This window comes from Pseudonaja textilis, chromosome 16, assembly GCF_049901715.1.
Source record: "Pseudonaja textilis isolate UNSWEBS1 chromosome 16, rPseTex1.2, whole genome shotgun sequence".
Classification (NCBI taxonomy): Eukaryota; Metazoa; Chordata; class Lepidosauria; order Squamata; family Elapidae; genus Pseudonaja; species Pseudonaja textilis.
Genome location: NC_142005.1, coordinates 7045524 through 7064698, shown reverse-complemented (window position 1 = coordinate 7064698; position 19175 = coordinate 7045524). Strand labels below are relative to the sequence as shown.

General features: G+C 45.9%; 2 protein-coding genes, 1 long non-coding RNA gene and 2 other non-coding genes across 8 annotated transcripts in view; 2 read left to right on the top strand and 3 right to left on the bottom strand.

Annotated features, from left to right (window-relative positions):
• Positions 1-475: 475 nt before the first annotated feature.
• Positions 476-666, bottom strand: LOC113452649 (U2 spliceosomal RNA). The gene has a single exon (XR_003376198.1). It is a non-coding gene; the product is annotated as a U2 spliceosomal RNA (small nuclear RNA).
• A 2198-nt stretch (positions 667-2864) lies between these two features.
• Positions 2865-5716, bottom strand: LOC113452646 (uncharacterized). The gene is made up of 3 exons (XR_003376200.2): positions 5675-5716; positions 4654-5000; positions 2865-3362 (listed from the first exon to the last, which is right to left on the bottom strand). It is a non-coding gene; the product is annotated as an uncharacterized LOC113452646 (long non-coding RNA).
• On the bottom strand, positions 4132-4271 carry LOC113452644 (small nucleolar RNA SNORA57). Its single transcript, XR_003376202.1, has one exon. It is a non-coding gene; the product is annotated as a small nucleolar RNA SNORA57 (small nucleolar RNA).
• Positions 5717-5860: 144 nt separating the features above from the next.
• C16H11orf98 (chromosome 16 C11orf98 homolog) lies at positions 5861-9378 on the top strand. Its single transcript, XM_026724106.2, has 4 exons — positions 5861-5982; positions 7384-7508; positions 7796-7893; positions 8685-9378. The coding sequence occupies exons 1-4, from the start codon at positions 5944-5946 to the stop codon at positions 8798-8800; spliced, it is 378 nt and encodes a 125-aa protein (XP_026579891.1). The 5' UTR covers positions 5861-5943; the 3' UTR covers positions 8801-9378.
• Positions 9379-10715: 1337 nt separating this feature from the next.
• Positions 10716-19175, top strand: part of LOC113453201 (neutral alpha-glucosidase AB-like) — a 35766-nt gene continuing 27306 nt past the window's right edge. For 2 of the 4 annotated variants that reach the window (XM_087913791.1, XM_087913790.1), the window contains exon 1: positions 16494-16557. In XM_087913791.1, coding sequence (XP_087769917.1) covers positions 16532-16557 — 26 coding nt within the window. In that variant the 5' untranslated portion in view covers positions 16494-16531. Of the gene's footprint in view, positions 10894-12101; positions 15841-16493; positions 16558-19175 lie in introns of those variants that run through there. The other 2 variants (XM_026724101.2, XM_087913792.1) reach the window with 2 other exon arrangements.

Genomic DNA, 19175 nt, shown 5'->3' with positions numbered 1-19175 from the left:
CCCACTTTTCAATCACAAAATCGGTCACCTTTGTGGTCTGAGACTGGGTCCTTTTGGGATTTATTACATTTAACCCACTCCCCAATTTAGCACCCCTTCCTGGCCTGACTAGATCCTTTTATGATCTATTAAGGCATTGAAAGCCCTTTTAAGCCACTCCCCAATTTAACACCCCTCCCTACCTCCAAACTGGATCCTTTTATGATCTATTAAGGCATTGAAAGCCCTTTTAAGCCACTCCCCAATTTAATACCCCTTCCTGGCCTGACTAGATCCTTTTAAGATCTGTTGGCTTTTTCACCCACCCATCATCCCAGGGACTAGTTCCCTGTTCTTCTACCTACCCATTTAATAAAATCATTTGCACCCAGGAGCAAATGGGGAGGTATATTCTATAGGGCGGGATCCTTGAGCAAAGGATCCCCCCCAGAAGGAGATTTCAATCTGTTTTTTGACCAGCCAGATTCCTCCCAGGGGGAGGTGCACCGTTCCTGGAGGTACTGCAATACCAGGCCGATGCTTGGAGTGGACGGAGCAAGCCCCTATTCCATCTCCCAGTTCCAAAAATCCATTTAATATGTAGTCCTCAAATAGAGGACATATCAGATATTAAACTGATAAGAACAGATACTACACTTGATCTTAGCCAAAAGGCCGAGAAGCGATACTGGAGCCAGGCGGATGGCGCCCGAGACTCCCCTGCGGAGGGTGCTCCAGGTTTCGGGGAGCACGACTGGCTTGCAAAGGGATCCCAGGGGATCAATTCCGCCCGGCTCTTTCCCTGGGCTGGACTGGGACGGCATGGCCCGTGGGGCGATTTGGGGGTGAAAATGGGGGGTTTCTCCCTCCCCTGTGCGTTTCCCGTCATGCCAGCTGGCTGTCCGGATGGCCATTGGTGGAACATTTGCATAAGGTGAGTCACCCTCCCCGTCGCTCTCCTGCCCTGTCATTCCTCAGCTGGCCGAGGGGGGCACTAGCACTGCCCCCCCCCCCGGGCCTGGAAAAGGGGCCTGGAGGAGGGAGATGGGCTGGGGGGGTGGGCTGCTTCCCGCCCAGGCTGGGCCCCCCGGACAGGACCCACCAGCCCAGCATGATGGGCACAGAGGTTCCCCCCCCCCCCGCTTGGCAGCTGCGTTTGGGCATCACACGGGGGGGGCTTCAGTCCCGGACATCCAGGCCTCCCTCGTGACTCGGGGGGTCCTGGATTAGGGGAGGGGGGTGCAGCAGAGTGTATTTGGGGAGGGGAGAGGAAGGAAGGAGCAAGAAGGAAAAGGGAGACGGAGAGAGAGAAAAAGAGAAAAGAGAAAAAGGAGAAAGGGAGGGGAAGGGAAGGAAATACAGAGAGAAAGAATGGAAGGAGGGAGGGAAAGGGGAGAGAAAGGAAGAAAAGGAAAAGGGAGAAAGAAAGTAAAAGAGAAAAAGAAAGGGGGAGGAAGGGAAGGAAATAGGGAGTGGAAGGAGGAGAGAGGAAGGAAGGAGTAAGGAAGAAAAGGGAGAATGAGAAAGTAAAAGGGAGGAAGGGAAGGAAATAGGGAATCAGAGGAGAGGAAGGAAGGAGTAAGAAGGAAAACGGAGAATGAAAAAGTAAAAGAAAAAGGGAGGAAGGGAAGGAAATAGGGAATGGAAGGAGGAGAGAGGAAGGAAGGAGGAAAAGGGAGAATGAGAAAAAGGAAGGAAGGAAAGATGGAGGGAGAGGAAGGAGGGAGGGAGAGAAGAGGAAGGAAAGACAAGGAAGGACAGAAGGAAGAAGTAAGGAAGGTAGGTTCTAGGAAATAAACTGGTTCATTTGCCATCCATTCTGGGCTCAATTGTGGTCATAACTCGAGGACTACCAGTACTGGAACTGCCTTGAGCAAAACTATCCAGTTTGGCATGATCAGACTAGCATTAAAATAATTGAATCGTTGCACAGGGAATTCTGCAATGGTTTGTAAGTGGACAGACGAAGACAAGTCATTTTTTTCAGCGCTGTTGGAGCTTTGAACAGTCAGTCACTAAATGAAAGGCTGTAAGTTGAGGATGCATTGGGTCAGTTTGGTCATGTGATTTACGATATCAAGACTAGAAAGTGGAAGATGGTGAATTCTAGTTCTACCTTAGGCATGAAAGCTGGCTGGGTGACTTTAGGCCGATCACCAGAAGATGCTGAGTTCTAGTTCAGCCATGAAGCTGGCTGGGTGACTCGCATGAAAGCTGGCTGGGTGACTTTAGGCCGATCACCAGAAGATGCTGAGTTCTAGTTCAGCCATGAAGCTGGCTGGGTGACTTGGAGCCATCTCTTTGTTCAGCCCACCTCACAAGGTGGCTGTTGTGGGGATAATAGTAAGAAAGGTGTGTGGGATATGTTTACCACCTCAAGTTATTTGTAAAAATAAAGGCAGGATATGAAGAAATACAGCAATATTTTTTCTCTAGCTATAGTATCCATTGTGCAGAGTGGTGTGGTGGCCTAGTGGTAAAACCCTTGCCTCACAATCAGGAGGCTGTGGGTTTGATCCTGGATAGAGGCGGATATTTCTCTCTGGGCACAATGAGAATATATCTATTGAAAACAAAACAAGACTCCATACTGGCAACAGGAAGGGCATCCGGCCATTAAAACACTGCTAGCTCCATTCAGATTCTACCCTAACAAGGGATTATGGGATCATTAAATGACAGTGATATAGTATCTATTGAGTATTAAACAAAAGCTGCTTGCTTCATTCTCCAAGATGCTTGTTGTGTTATCCAAGAAACCACAAATCCAGAATTAGTGGTGTGTAAATCAACCAAAAAACCCCTCGTTATGCGCCAAACTGCTAATTTACTTGCAACAGTTTTTTTGTTTTGTTTGTGTCCTGGAAACAGAGCCATTGAAACAGTTTGAATGTATTATAATTTATTCCGCAGAAACTTCAGCTTTTCAAATATTATTTATTATACAGAAATGAAAAGGGGGGGGGAGTAGTATTTGCCCCAAATGGAAAACAATCCACATAAAAGACAATAAAAGTGCATCAATTTAGGAATTTAAATTTAATTAGATTAAATCAGACCTTCATTTAAACTGAATCGGGTATGCAGCAGAGAAATTTCGATTCTCAAATTATATTCGACCATTATTAGTAGGTGCCAAATTTAAGTGCTGTAGGATGCCAGCTCTGAGATTTACTGATTTTTTTAAAAAATGGCTATCACGTTTGTTTTAAAAAATGTAATTATTGGTAACAGCTTTGAATAACTGGAAAAGTACACAAAGAAATACATCCAATTAATACACTGCAGACTATGTTTCTGAAGTCTGTTGAAGTCCTGGGTGCCTTTCCATTTTGTCTGCCAGTCTTCATTTTTCTTGGTTACACCTCAATCTTGTCCAAACCCTTGTCAAAAAAAAAAAGAAGAAAGTTACAAGAATTAAATTAGCAAAATAAGGGGCAACATCCTAACACAATGTGCTCAGACCAAGAAGCCACATTTAAAAAAAAAGTTTTATTGAACATTTTTCAGCAGTTTAAAAACATATACTATTTAACATTAAACAGCATTGCAAATATTCATATATACATCACAATTTCGTTACTAATATTTTTTGTCTAACCACCTGTACCAAGCATCCCAGACCAGATAGTATTTCAATTCACCTCTATCTTTTAGCTCCAGTGTAGGCCTGTCCATCTCTGTGCAGTCTAAGATCTTTTTTATCACTATCCCTATAAGGTTGTGTTTCCAAGTTTGTGCATATATAATCCTGGCCGTGGTATTGATATGCAAAATAATATATTTATCTTTTTTACTATAATCCCCTCTTATTATCCCTAGCAAGAAAAGTTGAGGACTAAACTCGATTTGTTGGTCCCTTATTTCCTCTAACCATTTTTTAATTCTAATCCAATACCTCCTGGCTTCTGGACATGTCCACCACATGTGAAAAGGGTACCTTGACTTTTTTTGCATTTCCAACATTCTGGGCTCAAGAAGCCACATTTTCTATCCATGCCATACAAACCCCGCAAAACCTCTCACCCCATTGTAACCTAGTCGCTTACATGAAGTCATTGTAAAATGGGACGCAGCTTAACTGTCTTGCTTAGCAAGAGAAATCTGCTAAGTCGTTTGCCGAGGAGTATCCGTATGGTAAAGGGGAATTTGCCGTGTCCCGGCGCTTGAGGATAGAACCAGCGGATGGGAAAACCGCTGGCACCGAAGACATGACGCTGGGCAGCATTAGTTTACCTCCACACATTACAGAAATGGGTACAGGAAAACCCGATCCTGCCAAGAAAGGGAGGCTTTGATTTTTGAGGAAGGAAGGAAAGGAAGGAAGAAGGAAAAGAGACAAAGAAAGGAAAAAGAAAAAAAGATGGAAGAAAAAAAGAGAAAGAAGAAAGAAAAGAGAACATAACACCAGACCAACTTCTACCATCTTTTAATGTTTTCTCTTGGGCCTTCCATCCTCCTATACCATGGCTGTGGAGGATGGGAGGCATAGTGTCCCCGGGCTTGGAAAGAAATAGAAACCATGGTTTAGGAGAGAGAAACAAGGACCCTATGTGGGTTTGGAGTTTAAGAGGCTGCCACCCCTAAATTTCCCTGCAGGAAGATCTCTTGGGGATCTTTTGTAGGGAGACAGTGGATTCCCTTCAAATGTTGGGATTAAAGTGATCCTCTCACCTGTTCTTCCTGGAGTCCCGTCTCCTACATCCCTAAAAAGAGCTTTTAAGGATCAAGTTAGCTTTGAGCTTCCACAGATTGGATCACCAAGAATCATTGCTCTGGGATCTTTTGGAAATCTGCCGTCCTAGTGTGCTGGGGATCTGCCACTCAGCCTTTCTCCAGCCTCCATGTGCTTCCCACCGTCTCAGAGCAGCGTTTGCATCTTCCACCAAGAATGCCTCGGATCTTCCTTGGTAGGATTTCTCAATAAACGTGGCTCCTGACTTTTTCAGGGGAAGGGGCATTAAAAATGCTCTTCTTCATCTTTTTCTGTTTCTTGCCCTGCTGGGACGCCAGATCAGTAGCTGTATAAAAGGAAGAGAAAGAATGGGAAAGGAAGGAAGGGAAAGAGAATCATAGAAAAGGAGGGAAAGGAAGAAAAAGAAAATGAATAAAAGGAAGGGATGGGGGGGGGAAGCAAAAAGGAAGAGAAAATAAAAGAGGAAGAATAAGAAAAGGGAAAAGGAAAAAAAAGAAAAAGAAAGGAAGGAAGGGAAAGGAAGAAAAGGGGAAAAACGAAGGGGAGGGAAAGAAATAAAAGTGGAAGGAAGGGAAAAAAGGAAAGAATGAAAGGAAGGTAAAGAAAAAGAAGGGACAGTGAAAGATAACAGTAAAAGAAGAGAAAGATAATGAAAGGGAAAATATAGAAGGAAAAGGAAAGGAAGGAACGGAAAAAAGAATGAAAGGAAAGAAAGAGAAGGGAAAGAGTAAAAGAAGGAAAAAGGAAGGAAGAGAAAGATAAAGGGAAAATATAGAAGGGAAAGAAAGCAAGGGGAAAAAGGAAGGAAGAGAAAGATAATGAAAGAAAGTGAAAATACAGAAGGAAAAGAAAGGAAGGGAGAAAGAAAATTAATTAATAAACCCGGGAAAACGCCGAGCTCTTTCCAGAGCAGGCAGAAATGGAGCTCTTCTCTTGCATCCAGAGAGAAGCACGGACTAGGAATCCACTCGATCCCTTTGAAGAAGAAAAGAAACTTACCTGCCTTTCCCTACCTTTGCAGGGAGCAACCATTTCCGAAAGGAAGCCAGGACGCCACGCGGTCGATTCATAAAAACTCCGAGACAGGCACGTTAAAAGGGAGGAGCCAACCCCATCCCCCTTTCTGATTGGTCGCTTTCGTTTGGGCCAATGCGGATGTGGCAGCCGCCGCGCGCGCCTCCGCCTCTCTGTCACGTGATCCGCGGCGCCTACCCGGAAATGAAAACCTGCGGTAAAGAAGTCGGCCACGTGGTTTGTTTTTTTTCAGCATGGTTGCTCCTTCTGGGAAGATCAACCGGCCGCGGACGGTAATTCCAAGATACTGAAGAAATTAAAAATAAATAAATAAACTATTTATGTTTTTAAAGAGTTTTCGATTAGGGGTATTATTTATTTAATTCTAGGATATTTAAGAAATTAAAAAAAATTAAAGTGTTTATTTATAGTTGTCTATCTGAATTTCTGTTCCTATCTTCTTTCCCGCCTCCCTTCTCTCTGAATTTCTCTGTTCCTTCCTTTCTTCTGTCTTCCTTTATCTCCCTCTCTCAATTGCTATCTAGGATAGGATAGGATAGGATAGGATAGGATTCTTTATTGTCCAAGTGTGATTGGACACAAGGAATTTGTCCCGGTGCAAATGCTCTCAGTGTACATAAAAGAAAAGACACATTCGTCAAGAGTCAAGAATCATCAGGTACAACAGTTAATAATAGTCATAGGGTACAATAAGCAATCAAATCATACTAGGAAACAGTCAATAAAAATAGCAAGGTTATAAGCGACAAAGTTACAGTCATTCAGTCACAAGTGGGAGAGGATGGGTGATAAGGAGTGATGAGAACATTAACAGTAATAGTAATGGAGACTTTGTAAATAGTTGGACAGGGTTGAGGGAATTATTTATTTAGCAGAGTGAAGGCATGGGGGGAAAAACTGTCCTTCTGTCTAGTTGTTCTGGTGTGCAGGGCTCTCTAGCGTCCTTTTTATTGTGGGAGTTGAAACAGTTTACATCCAGGATCTGAGGGGCCTGTGGATATTTTCACAGCCCTCTTTTTGACTTGGGCAGTTTTCAGGTCCTCCATGGAAGGCAGGTTGGTAACAATAACTTTTTCTGCAGTCCTAATTCTCCTCTGTGTCTGTCCTGTTGAGTTGCAGAACCAAACCAGACAGTTACAGAGGAGCAGATGACAGACTCAACCATTCCTCTGTAGAACTGCATCAGCAGCTCCTTGGGAAGTTTGAACTTCCTGAGTTGGCACAGGAAGAACATTCTTTGGTGATGATGTTTTTGATGTTAGGTGTCCATTTTAGGTCTTGTGATATGATAGAACCCTGAAATTTGAAGGTCTACACTGTTGATACTACTGTTGATGTGTTGTCTAGTATTGTAAGAGGTGGTAGTATGGGAGGGTTTCTCCTAAAGTCTACCCTTCCTTCCTTTCTCCCTTTCTTTCCTTCCTCCACTTCCCTTCCCTCTCTCCAATCCAATCCAATCTGAACTACCTATGGTTGGATGATGTAGATGTTTATCCCAAGCATATTTAAGCTCAGTTACTGATGATTGTGACCCACTAACTTCCAGCGGAGGTTAAACACGCTTGGGATAAAGACGTATTTGATGTGCCCAACTGCCATTTTTCTGCAGTTTATTTTTATTTTTTGTTGTGGTGGCAGCTCCTTTTTAAAGCTTTCTCATTCTCTTGTGTCAGGAGCTGCGGAAAAAACTCTTCAAACGGCGCCGTGTCCTGAGCAAGGAGAAGCGAAAAAAACACCGCATTGTGGGAGCGGTGGTGGATGAAGGTCTTATCACCGTTCACCACCTGAAAAAGCGATCGTGAGTGATATGTTCGCTTTGGTGGATTATTTCTGGGGAAGAAAAATGCAAGCCAATGAAATGCTGTAATAAAAACTCTCAAGTTAACTTTCTAGGGAATTCTGGGAGTTGAAGTCCATCCCTCTTAAAGCATGCTGGATGGGGAATTCTGAGAATCGAAGTCTACCCATTTAAAAGTTGCCGAGGTTCAGGAACGCTGATTAAGATGACCAATTTCATTTTTCTAAATTTATGAGTTGACTTTAAAACATTTCTTCTCTGTTTGTAATTTCCTTGTTCTCTTCCAGATCCAGTTCACGGGCAAACATTACTCTCTCAGGGAAGAAGAAAAGAAAACTGCTTAAACAACTGCGTCATACCAATAAGGAAAAAGCAGAAATGCAGGGTAAATTTTCTTTCTTTAGTTGGGGAAAGGAATTTGGGCTTGCATTGTTCATAGAAGATGGATATCAACTCATAAACATTTCTATGAATGTTTTAGAGTTGCCATGAACAGAAAGGGAGGAGGAGAAATTTGAAAGAGCACTGCAGCAATTTGGAACCGAAAGTGCATTACGTTCTTATCTTGCAAAGATTATAACTAAGCAACCAGAGTTTTTGCCATGCAAATCTCTTAATTGGAGAACACGATTGATGACTCTTGGCTATGAATGTGTTTCATTGGAGAATATGAATTATGATACACCCAGAGGGATGGGGAAAACCAGGGTCAAGGGTGACATTGAATTACAGTCTCAGAATCGGGGACATACAGGTCATACCGACATATTAGCTATTAATAAATCTTTTGAAGTTTTTGAAGCTTGACTCACGAGGCTCATGATTTAATTAGGGCAACTGCTGGAATCCTCACAGTGAAAGGTAGAAGCATTCCACACTTGGAGGGAGTGAGATAGGAGATTTGAGCTCCTGCTCTTCTCTCTTGTGATCAACGTCTAATTGTTGCCTTTAAAGCGATTTCCAATTTCCATTTGCTTCATGGCCGTATGATTTGCTTAAAGACCATGTCACTTATTGACCAAAATTCATAGCTGGGATTTGTAAATCGAGGATTGTCTGTACTTTACCACTTGCTGGAAATTGGGTCAGAGATGTCCATGAGAGGGCAGCTTTATGGCTTTGAGAATGTGGTGACTTTTTTTTTTTTTTACTGTTTCCATCGTTCCTTTTGTACAGTTGATGTTTCTCCAGTTCAGAGTGCAAAAAGGAAGAAGAAAAAGGAGGCAACTCCAAAAGACTGTCCAGATGTTGAGATGGTGGAAATTAACATGACGCCTGGATTGGAAAGCTGAACCTGGCTTCCGAAATCTTGAAAACCAGTTTCTTTTCTCTTCTCCAGCCTATCGGTGACAGCATTCCTAGTTGGGGGTAGGGCTGGATGGAGAAGGAGGAGGAAAAGACAGGTTACCCCCACCCCACCCCCCCAAAATTCAGAGAAATCAGCTTTTCAACCAGTTTAGCTCCATAAAGTTTGTTTGCTTTTAACAGGAATTTAAACCCATCAACCACATTTTGAGAGGGTGTGTCTGATCCCTTTTTCTTTTGGTGATCAGCTCCCAATTCCTGAATTTGAGGAGTTACAAAATCGTTTAAAATTTAGCTAGCCTGAACTTGTACCTTAAAAAGGGGTGCTTGATAAGACAGAAGCTTTACAAGTAAGTAGTTTAAGATTTTCAGTGGCCATACCAGATTATGGCACAGATACCTAGAACTGTTCGTGTGTACAGTTAATCATACAAGATGCCAAATTTTTTTTAGCATTGGCAACCAATTTCAGTTGAAAGAGACGTGCACAGCAAAGATACCTATTTTCATATGTTCAAATTGTCTGTGTTCTTATCCATATAATAAACGGACCCAAAAAATAAAACACCCTGTGTCTTGGTTTAGAATTATGTTTTATTTTATTTTTGTGTTGTGAGGAAGAAGGGAAAGACTATGACTAGTTAGTACATTGTGTTAAGACATGGTGCATTTGGCAGTGGCTGTTGTCTAAACACAGTTAAAATTGTGAAATGGGAGCCAGTTATGTCCAGAAAACCATATTGACTGATCCAGGTTCTTGTCTGGAGTCAGAACTGTTTGAATGCACAAATTAGCAATGCTGAGCCATATGAAATTATTAACCATGGTTTAGCCATGGGGACTGGGCTGAGTTAATATAACAAGTGGCTCAAATTATTACAAATCTGGAAGTTTGCCTGGACCACTACACATCCTGTTCACGACCTGTTTTCCTTGTTACCTTTTGGAAGAGGGCTTCTTGGTATCCGAAGCAGAACATCCAGATTTATTCACAAGTTTTGTTCCATATCACATCAATCTTGTGAACTTCGCTACATATTCAAAATGGACAGTGATTAATATACCCCCATGTGTATGTATATATTAGACAAAACAATTAATCAGTGGAACAACTTGCCGCCAGAAGTTGTAAATGCTCCAATACTGGAAGTTTTAAAGAAGAGATTGGATAACCATTTGTCTGAAATGGTATAGACTTCCTGGTTGGACTAAAAGACCTCCAAGGTCCCTTCCAATTCTGTTATTCTATTCTTATTCTGTTCATGTATGTATATAGCACGTGGGTATGGGTAGATACACGTGCTATTGAGACCAGGCAACAAAATTTCATTTTTATTGTGTGCCAGTATGCTCAGAATAAAAAAAAAATGTAAGGTTAACTTATCTTAATTTTAAATTGAACTGAAGTTGCCCAACATCCAAGCAGAATTGAATATGTTTTGAGTATAAACTTATTAACCTTGATTCATAAGCCACAGGAACTGAGCTGAGTCTATAACACAGGTCTCCAAAATTGGCAACTTTAAGACTTGTAGACTTCAATCCTAGAATTCTCAGTAGTCTTAAATTTGCCAAGTTTGGAGACCCCTCGTCTAAAACAATAGTAATGGCTCCAAGTGTTACATTTAACTGAAGGTGCCCAGCATCCAAGCAGAACAATTGAATATGCTTTGAATATGCAGTTATGAATATGAAATTATTAACCTTGATTCATAAGCCAACGGGACTGGGCTGAGTCTCTATAATAATAGTAATGGTTCCAAGTGTTAACATGTCACTGAGAATAAAAACGCGCTTCGACCTGTGCGGAACGTTTGTTTCAGAGTCGAAGAACCGCGTAGAACTCTTCATCACGTGACGCTCTCAGTGCGCTGTTTTAATTCTTCCCCCATGTTCGGACCCAGCGTGCGCAGGCGCAAAGGAGGGAAAAACAAGAGGGGGAAAGGGTTTTTTTTTAAAAATCGTTTTTAGGTGTCTCGGCCGGTGCCGGCATGTCCGCTCTGTGCGATTCGGCGGGGGTGGTGGGGCCTCCGGGGTCGGCCCCGAGCCCCAAACCGGCCGCCGCGCCTCCGTCGCTCAGGTAGTTGGCGGGGTGGGGGGCGGGGGGGAAGGGAGGCTTCGGTAATCATGCCCGGGACGGCCCTTTCGAAGGGGTGCATCGCCCCCAACCTTTCAGGGTTGCCATGGTGATCCCTGACATTTGCAAAGGGGTGCAAAGGCTTTACCCCTAAGAGCTTGCCAGGCCTTCCTCAAAGGTGGGCAGACGACGAGGAAGAAAGGCGGGCGGGGGAGAAAAGGGAATTAATTAATGCTTGCAATTAATTAGCTTTTTAAGACGAGGATGGTGTTCAATGGACAGTAAATACTAGGGCTTTTAAAATATGTATGACGATTTTGATCAATAAAAGTCGATAAATGTTACGTTTCTTTAAAAGGAGGGTGAAGATGTTCAGTAAATGCTTTTTTTAAAAAAATGAGGGTAGGATCAGTGATTATTTTTTAAAAAAATGATATGATCATCAGCAAATGCTGTTTTTTTTAAAAATGAGGATATGATCATCAATAAATGTTATTTGTTTTTAAGAGATAATTAATAAAGTCTAGTTTTTTTAAAAAATACCGAGTCTATGATGATCCATAAATGATATTTTTAAAATCATAATGGAGATGATCAATATTCTTTTTCAAAAATGAGGATATGACGATGATCCATGAACCTTTTTTAAAAAAATGAGGGTGAAGATGATTATCAATAAATAATGGTGTTGTTTTTTTTAAATGAGGGTAAAGAGGATGATGGACAATAAATATCGAACTTTACATTTTTTAAAATGAGAATGTGAGCCAGTTTGGTGTAGTGGTGAAGGCTTGAAACCGGGAGACCGTGAGTGCTAGTTCTGCCCATAGATATGAAGCCAGCTGGGTGATTTAGATTCTCTCAAAGACAATGCAAATCGCTTCTGAAAATCTTGCCAAGAAAACTGCAAGAACTTCTCCGAGTCAGTCTTCGAGAATCCAATATGATTGAACAGAAGAAAAAAGAACGATGAAGATGACTGACGTATTTTATTTTATATATTAGAAAGGGGTGGTTTCTATAGTTGTATCCCTCTCCTGGGTGCATACATTGTTTTTAATCGGTATTTAGCACTGAACAAGGACCAGGTTTTTTAAAAAGCGGATCTTCATCTGTATTTCCCATGGATAAATTTTCTTGGCTTTTCTTTGAATTCTCTGCACATTACCCTTGCCCTAAACCTGAGTTGACTTTTCTTCTTTCCCCTGCAGTTCCCAAGAATTGGCCCAGGAGATCAAAGCTTTCCTCAGTGGCGTCGACCCCGTTCATGGGAACAAACTCACCATCAAGGAACATGCGCGTTGTGCCATTTTACTGCTGCGCAACTTACCTCCTGCTCGCAGTGCTGTGTTGGAGCACCTCCGGAGTGTCTTTGATGAATACGTCTGCACCTACCTGTTGGAACTGGAGGCCGGTGAAGGTGGGATGGGGGGCCTCCGCTCCCAGGGTCCCAACTTGGATGACGTGGTGTCGGAGATCCAAACCGTGTTGTCAGATTTTGTCCGCATGAATCCCAAAGCTTGGGCTGCCCTCGTTTCCTCCTGGTCTATCGACCTGATGGGGCAGCTGAGTAGCAAGTACGCCGGGCGGCACGACGTACCCCATGCTAGCAGCCTGAACGAGCTGCTGCAGTTATGGATGTCCTGCAAAGCCACGCGGGTCTTGATGGAGATTTACACCCAGTGCCTCTCCTCCATGATCAATAGCTGCCCAGATGCTTGCGTCGATGCCCTCTTGGACACCTCTGTCCAGCACTCGCCTCACTTCGATTGGGTGGTGGCCCATATCGGCTCCTCCTTCCCCAATACTATCATCAACCGAGTCCTCTCCTGCGGGCTGAAGGATTTTTGCGTGCACGGGACAGCTTCGTCGGATCTCCTGCTTTTCCCCAGCTCCACAGCAGCCGATAAGCGGGTTCCCAAGATCGCCTCGGTGGTTGGGATCCTTGGCCACTTGGCCTCTCGCCACTCGGAAAGCATCAAGCAGGAATTGCTGAGAATGTTCCACAGGAGCCTGGGGCCCACCCGGGACCAGCAGCAGAAGGCCACAGTCCCTTTCCTGCTACAGCTGGCGGTCATGTCCCCCACGCTGCTGAGCACCATCTCCGCCGAGCTGGTGGACTCGCTCAAGCCCAGCGTCCTCAACCAGCTGCACCAGCACTTTGTGGCGCTGCCCCGTGAGGAGCTAGAGAACATGGTCAGCATCGTGGTGCACCTCATCTGCCAGACGTCTGGAGGCGCCTACCGTACTTTGCAGTTCCTTGTCAACACCGCCATGCCCGCCTCAGTCATCACCACCCCCGGCCTGGCGGTCCATGACAGCGTGCGGGAGGCCTGTGACCGGGTGATCCAGCTGCTGCTCCTCAACTTGCAGAAGCTGGTCTACAACCGAGGTTTGGCCAGCTTGGGGGAGGCCCCTCCCCGCGCGGTGCCGTTCTTGGACGACCTGAAGAACCACATGCAGGAGCTTTGCACGGAGACGCTGAAGCTGGAGAGGAAGAGGTTTCTCTGGCTGCATCAGCTGCTGGTCCTGCTCTCGGTCTACTCCACCCCCAGCTGTGCCAGCGAGGCGCTCTTCTACCTTCTGACCCTGGCCAAGAGCCAGGAGGAGCTCAGCCTCGCTACCCAACTCTACGCTGTCCTCAGCTCTTGCATGACCGACCTGCTGCCCGCCCTGGTGAAGAAGTCTGTGCGCCAGCTCCATGCTGGGTTTCTCTCCGACCAGCACATGGCTCAGCTCTTCCAGAACTTGGCCTTGATCATGCAGTGGGAAGGGGAGAACTCGGCCTCCATGGGCCACCAGCTAGGCCAGGCCGTCTCCTTCCACATCTACGACTTTGGGCAGCTGCTGCTGCACAGCAATCCGGAGGTGGCCCAAGCAGCCGCTCTGCTCCTCTCCGTCTGCCCCATGCCCAAGGCAATTCGGCCGGCCCATTTACTCTTCCTCGTCCGTTCGTCCGTGCATCACTTCTTCTCGGTTTTGAGGGACAAGTCTCCGGCCGGCATCAGCTACGGAAGCCGGCTCCTTTGCGGGCTGAGCGGTGTGTCAGCCACAGCCAGCAAGGCCATCCTGCAGTACCTGGTGGAAGGCGCCTTGCACCAGGGCAATGCTGAGCTCTTTGGGGGCACGGCGGAGCCCCCTGCCGCCAGGAACAACATCACGCTGGAGGCCACCAAGCTGTCCCTCCTGGACATCAACCGGCGCTTCATGGCAGCCGTGAACTTCTCCGGCAGCGTCTGGTCGGTCTTCCACGCGGGAGTGATCGGCAGGGGCCTGAAACCGCCCCAGGCGTCGCATCAGCAAGAGCCCGAGGAGATCTCCCACAACATCCAGGTTTTTTTGGGCCTCTTGCTGAGGTGCTGCGGGTCAGGACGCTCGGTACCACCCGAGCTGCCCCAGGGCAATGCCATCAACCCCGAGGCGGCCAAGACGGTGGCGGTGGTGTTGGTGGAGACGGTGTGCCCGGACGTGACCAACAGCGAGCTGGCTTGGCCCCCCGAGGAACACACGCACAACACCGTGGAGCGCGACATCCGGATCGGACGCTCCTTCCGCGACAACCCTTTGCTTTTCGAGCTCTTGAAGTTGGTGGCGGTCGGGAGGCCCGCCTTGTGTTACTGCTCGGTGCTGCTCCGGGGTTTGATGGCCACGCTGATGGCTCACTGGGAGGCCTGCCGGGAGAACGACACCACCAACTTCCCCTGGGCCCTGCAGGCCTCCTGCACGCTGGTGGCCTGCATGGGAGATGGCCACCTTCTTCCCCCTGTCCTGAGCAACATGCACGAGATCTTTGACCAGCTGGCTCCCTTTGAGGTCCACCTGCTCCTCCTCAGCGTCTGGGACTACATGAGGGACAACAGCCCCCTGCCCCAAAAATTCAGCTTCAATGCCAGCACGGGGCTCTTCTTCCGGGACTTTTCGCGAGACACCGACGCGGGCAAATACCTCTACGTCTTACACAGCGTCGTGCACAAGAACATCGACCGGCTGGGTCTGCTTTCAGGGCGGTTCCATCCTTAGGGGGCTCGGAAGGTGGTTTGGGGAGGACCACTTGGATTTGGGAGTGGGGGGTGGGTGGGCGGGGGAAATGGGGGCTCTTTCGTGGATTGGAATTTGGAGAGAAGGGCCACGAGAGGCTCTGGCGCAGTTTGCTTTGACGTGCAAACAGGAACCGACTTTGGATGGAGAAGAGATGATTTATTTTGGGGTTCTCTCCCTCTTCTTGGGGTTTTAACTGGTTCAACTTTGCAGTTAAGGAAGGACTAACTAAGGGAAGGTCGGAAATAACATGAATAGATAGAATATTTGCGTTTTGTTTTCTTGCACTTCCTCTTTCTCTTCTTCTTCTTCTTCTTCTTCTTCTTCTTCTTCTTCTTTTCTTCTTCTTCCTCCTCCCCCTCCTCTCTTCTTCTTTTTCTTCTTCTCCTCCCCCTCCCCTCTTCTTTTCTTTCTTGTCCTCCCTTCTACTTCCTCATCTTTTCCCCTTCCTTCCTTCTCCTCTCCTTATTTCTCTTCCTCTATTCCGTTTTCTCCTCCTCCTCCTCCTGTCCTTCCTTCTCCTCTTCCTCTTTTCATTCCTTACCTTTTCCCTATGCTCCTCCTTTCTTTCTTCCTCTTCTGTTCCTCGTCTCTTCCTCTTCCACTCACCCCCTCCACCTCCACCGCCTGGCCTTCTTTTCCTCTCCTCCTCCTCCTCCTCCTCCTCTTTGCCTGCATTCTCTACTTTTTAATGCACGCAAGAGTTTCCTTATTGAACACTCGCTCCCACACAGACAAAAAAAATTTAACAAAGAAGTTCTTCACAAGAGTTTTTTATGACAGTAAATATAGCCACATCATCAGTATTGCGTGGCAGGCAGAGCTGGAGGGACTTGATTGGAGATTCCTCATTTTCATCCTTCAGTTGATTCCGAGTACAAATAAATAAATCAATAAAAGCGGGAACTCACAGCTCTTTGCATTCTCTTCATAATTAGCGCAGTGGGAAAATACTTAATTTTCTTTCTCCGCAAGAATTGGGACGGACTTTGTGTACACAAGACTGAAACGGATGATTCATGGATCTGGGGACATTTAAAAAAAAGGTTAAAAACAGAAGGAAAAGAATAAGATGTAAGTTACTCAATAGAAGGGAGGAAGTCAGAATTTCGTGGTCTTATTTCCTAACTTTTTTCTTATTTTTTTAAAAAATAACTTTTATTGTGCTGTAAAATTTTAATGATAATAAAAAAAAAGTGAGCAAACCAGGCAAGGATAAGCCTTGCAAAAAACACCTTTTGTTTTCCCGTGCAGGGTTCCTGGACTGCCAAGCCCCCATCATCCACAGCCAGCGGGGGATGATGGGAGTGGTGGCCCCCCACTGCAGGACGCTCCGTAGCTCCCACGGGCTACTCTTCTCTTGTTCCCCCCCCCATTTCCTCTAAGAATGTAGTCGTCCAGCAAACCTCACCCCCCTCCCGTTCGATCGAACATGGGAAGCCCCGTCCTATTTAGCCCGTGGGGGGCGTTCGCCGGGCCATCGTCGGCTTTGACGATTGGTGGAGCGCGAGGGCGGGCCTTGAGGAGGAGGCCAATGGGGGCTCGGCATGCGGGGAGGCGGGGCTTAGCCGCGGCGAAGGGGCGGGTTCCGGAAGAATCCAAGATGGCGGCGGCGGAGGCGCCCAGGAGGTTAGAGCGAGTCTCACTCGCGGGTTTTTTGGGGGGTGGGGGGCTGCGGCGTATTTGTGGGTGGGGGTCGCCCACCAAGAGGGTTTCTTTCCTTAATAGACTCTGTTTCATCCCTGCTTCACTCTCTTTTGAACTTGGAGCACCCCCCGCCCCCTCCCCTAATTTCCCCCCTCTCGGTGCCTCAGTTTTCCCCTTGGTGTTCTGCGACCCATGTGGCTTTTCCGCCATCTGAGGCAGCCGCGTCTCCCCCCACCTCTCTCCCTTCCCCACTCGCCCCGCACGCTTTGCACCCCACGGCTTCCCCTTTTGCAGGGCACCAGACCGACCTTGCCAAGCGGAGCACTACACCACCCATCATCCTGAGCCGAGCGGCCTCCCTTGGTTGTGCGTGTGTGTTGGAGTGGGGGGAAACCTCTTGCTCTTCTGGCCAAAGTGCACCCAAGCCCTCCTTCCCCTGCATTTGAATCCGCTCCTCCCACACTCTACAACAACCTAGCTTGCCTGTCTGAAGGGGATGATGGGTCTTGTAGTCCCAGCCACGTTCCAAGGCTCTGCCAATGAGGGAACGATTCATGCAGCGGCCTCCCTTTTGGGAGAGTTTAGGAGAAGGTCAGCCCTGGGTGCTTTCCAAACATCCTTCACTCCAACTCCCATCAGCCCCAGCCGGGAAAGGATGATGGGAGCCGCCTTCCCAAACATTTAGGGGTTACCAGGCCGCTTAGCAAAGCGTGCTTTTTTCCCAGGAACCCATATGAGGGCAGCCTCTGTCTTTCCCTGAGGCCTCCTGCAATTGATATGGATAGTCCTTGACTTCCAACAGTTACATTTAGTGACAATTTGGACTTACAACAGCACTGGAAAAAGTGACTTATGACCGTTTTCCCCATTTATGACCATTGCAGCATCCCCATGGTCACGTGATCAAAAGTCAGACGGTTGGCAACCGGCTCGTCTTTACGACGGTTGCAGTGATTCCCTTTTGCGACCTACGGACGAGCAAACTCAACAGGGAAGCAAACATTCACTCAACAACTGTAGCAAGCGCGGTCGTAAAATGGGGCACAAAACTCACTTGACAAATGTCTCACTTAGCCACGTTAATTTGGGGCTCCATTGCGTTCCTATTTTGAGGACTGCCTGTAGACTGCCTCTTGCCAGGGAGGTCGTCCGCTGCCTCGGATGGATTTTTGTCTCAGAACTGAAGAAACTTCTGGAATGAGAAGCAAAGTGTTTTCAAGAACAAGAAAAAGAACCCAAGAATAGAATAGAATAGAATAGAATAGAATAGAATAGAATAGAATAGAATAGAATAGAGAATAAGGAATAGAATAGAGTAGAGTAGGGTAGAATAGGATAGGATGGAATGGAATGGAATGGAATAGAAGGAATAGAATAGAATAGAGAATAAGGAATAGAATAGAGAATAAGAAATAGAATAGAATAGAATAGAATAGAGAATAGAATAGAGAATAAGGAATAGAATAGAATAGAGAATAGAATAAGGAATAGAATAGAATAGAATAGAATTTTTTTATTGGCCAAGTGTGACTGGACACACAAGGAATTTGTCTTGGTGCAGATACTCTCAGTGTACAAAAAAGAAAAGATACATTCATTAAAAGTCAAGAATTATCAGGTACAACATTTAATAATAGTCACAGGATACAATAAGCAATCAAATCATACTAGGAAACAGTCAATATAAATTGTAAGGATACAAGTGACAAAGTTACAATCATACAGTCACAAGTGGGGTGGGGATGGGCTAGAATAGAATGATGAGAAGATTAAGGAGTGATGAGAAGATTAACAGTAATAGTAGTGCAGACTTTGTAATGGTTGAACAGTGTTGTGGGAATTATTTGTTGAGCAGAGTGATGGCATTTGGGGAAAACACTCATTGTGTCTAGTTGTTATGGTGTGCAGGGCTCTATAGCGTCGTTTTGAGGGAAGGAGTTGAAGAAAGTCCAGACTGCCTTTTAGAAAAGCACTTTGGGGAGAATATTTGCATATTTTTCCTGGAAAGTCTTATAAAAATAGATGTTTTTCAAGCTTGAAGGTAGCCAGCCTTTGCTCTCTTTCTCTGTCCACTTTGTCTCTTAAATCTCTTCGTTGCAAAATATGTTGATCTTTGCCCCGGGGAACTAATTTGCCCTTCGCTCCTTCTTTTATGACCACGATTTTCACCTGGTTTATACAAGAAGACAACGGTTGGTCAACCTTGACAGCTTCAGGATACGCTAACTTCATCTCCCAGAATTCCCCTGCCAGCATGGGAATTCTGGGAGATGAAGTCCACACCTCTTAAAAGTGCTTAAAGTTGACAAACACTGGACTAGAAAGCTGGTTTTAATGCTTAACGTTGCTGGGATGTTTATAGGTAATCCTCGACTTGCAGCCATTCGTTTCACAACAGTTCTAAGTTACAACAGGGCTCAAAAACAGTGACTTACGACTGGTCCTCACCTTGCAACCCTTGCCTCCCCGTGGTCATGTGGTCAAAATTCAGGGGTGTGGCAACCAACATGCATGTTTACAACAATTGCAGAGTTAACGGGGTTATGCAATGGCCATTTGCGGTTTTCTTCGTTGGGGAGCAAATTCCTTGGGGGATGAGT

Coding starts and splice junctions, on each gene's coding strand:
- C16H11orf98 (XM_026724106.2), top strand. CDS start 5,944: ATGGTTGCTCCTTCTGGGAAGATCAACCGGCCGCGGACG. Junction 7,509..7,795: donor CACCACCTGAAAAAGCGATC/GTGAGTGATATG, acceptor GTTCTCTTCCAG/ATCCAGTTCACGGGCAAACA. Junction 7,894..8,684: donor GGAAAAAGCAGAAATGCAGG/GTAAATTTTCTT, acceptor CCTTTTGTACAG/TTGATGTTTCTCCAGTTCAG.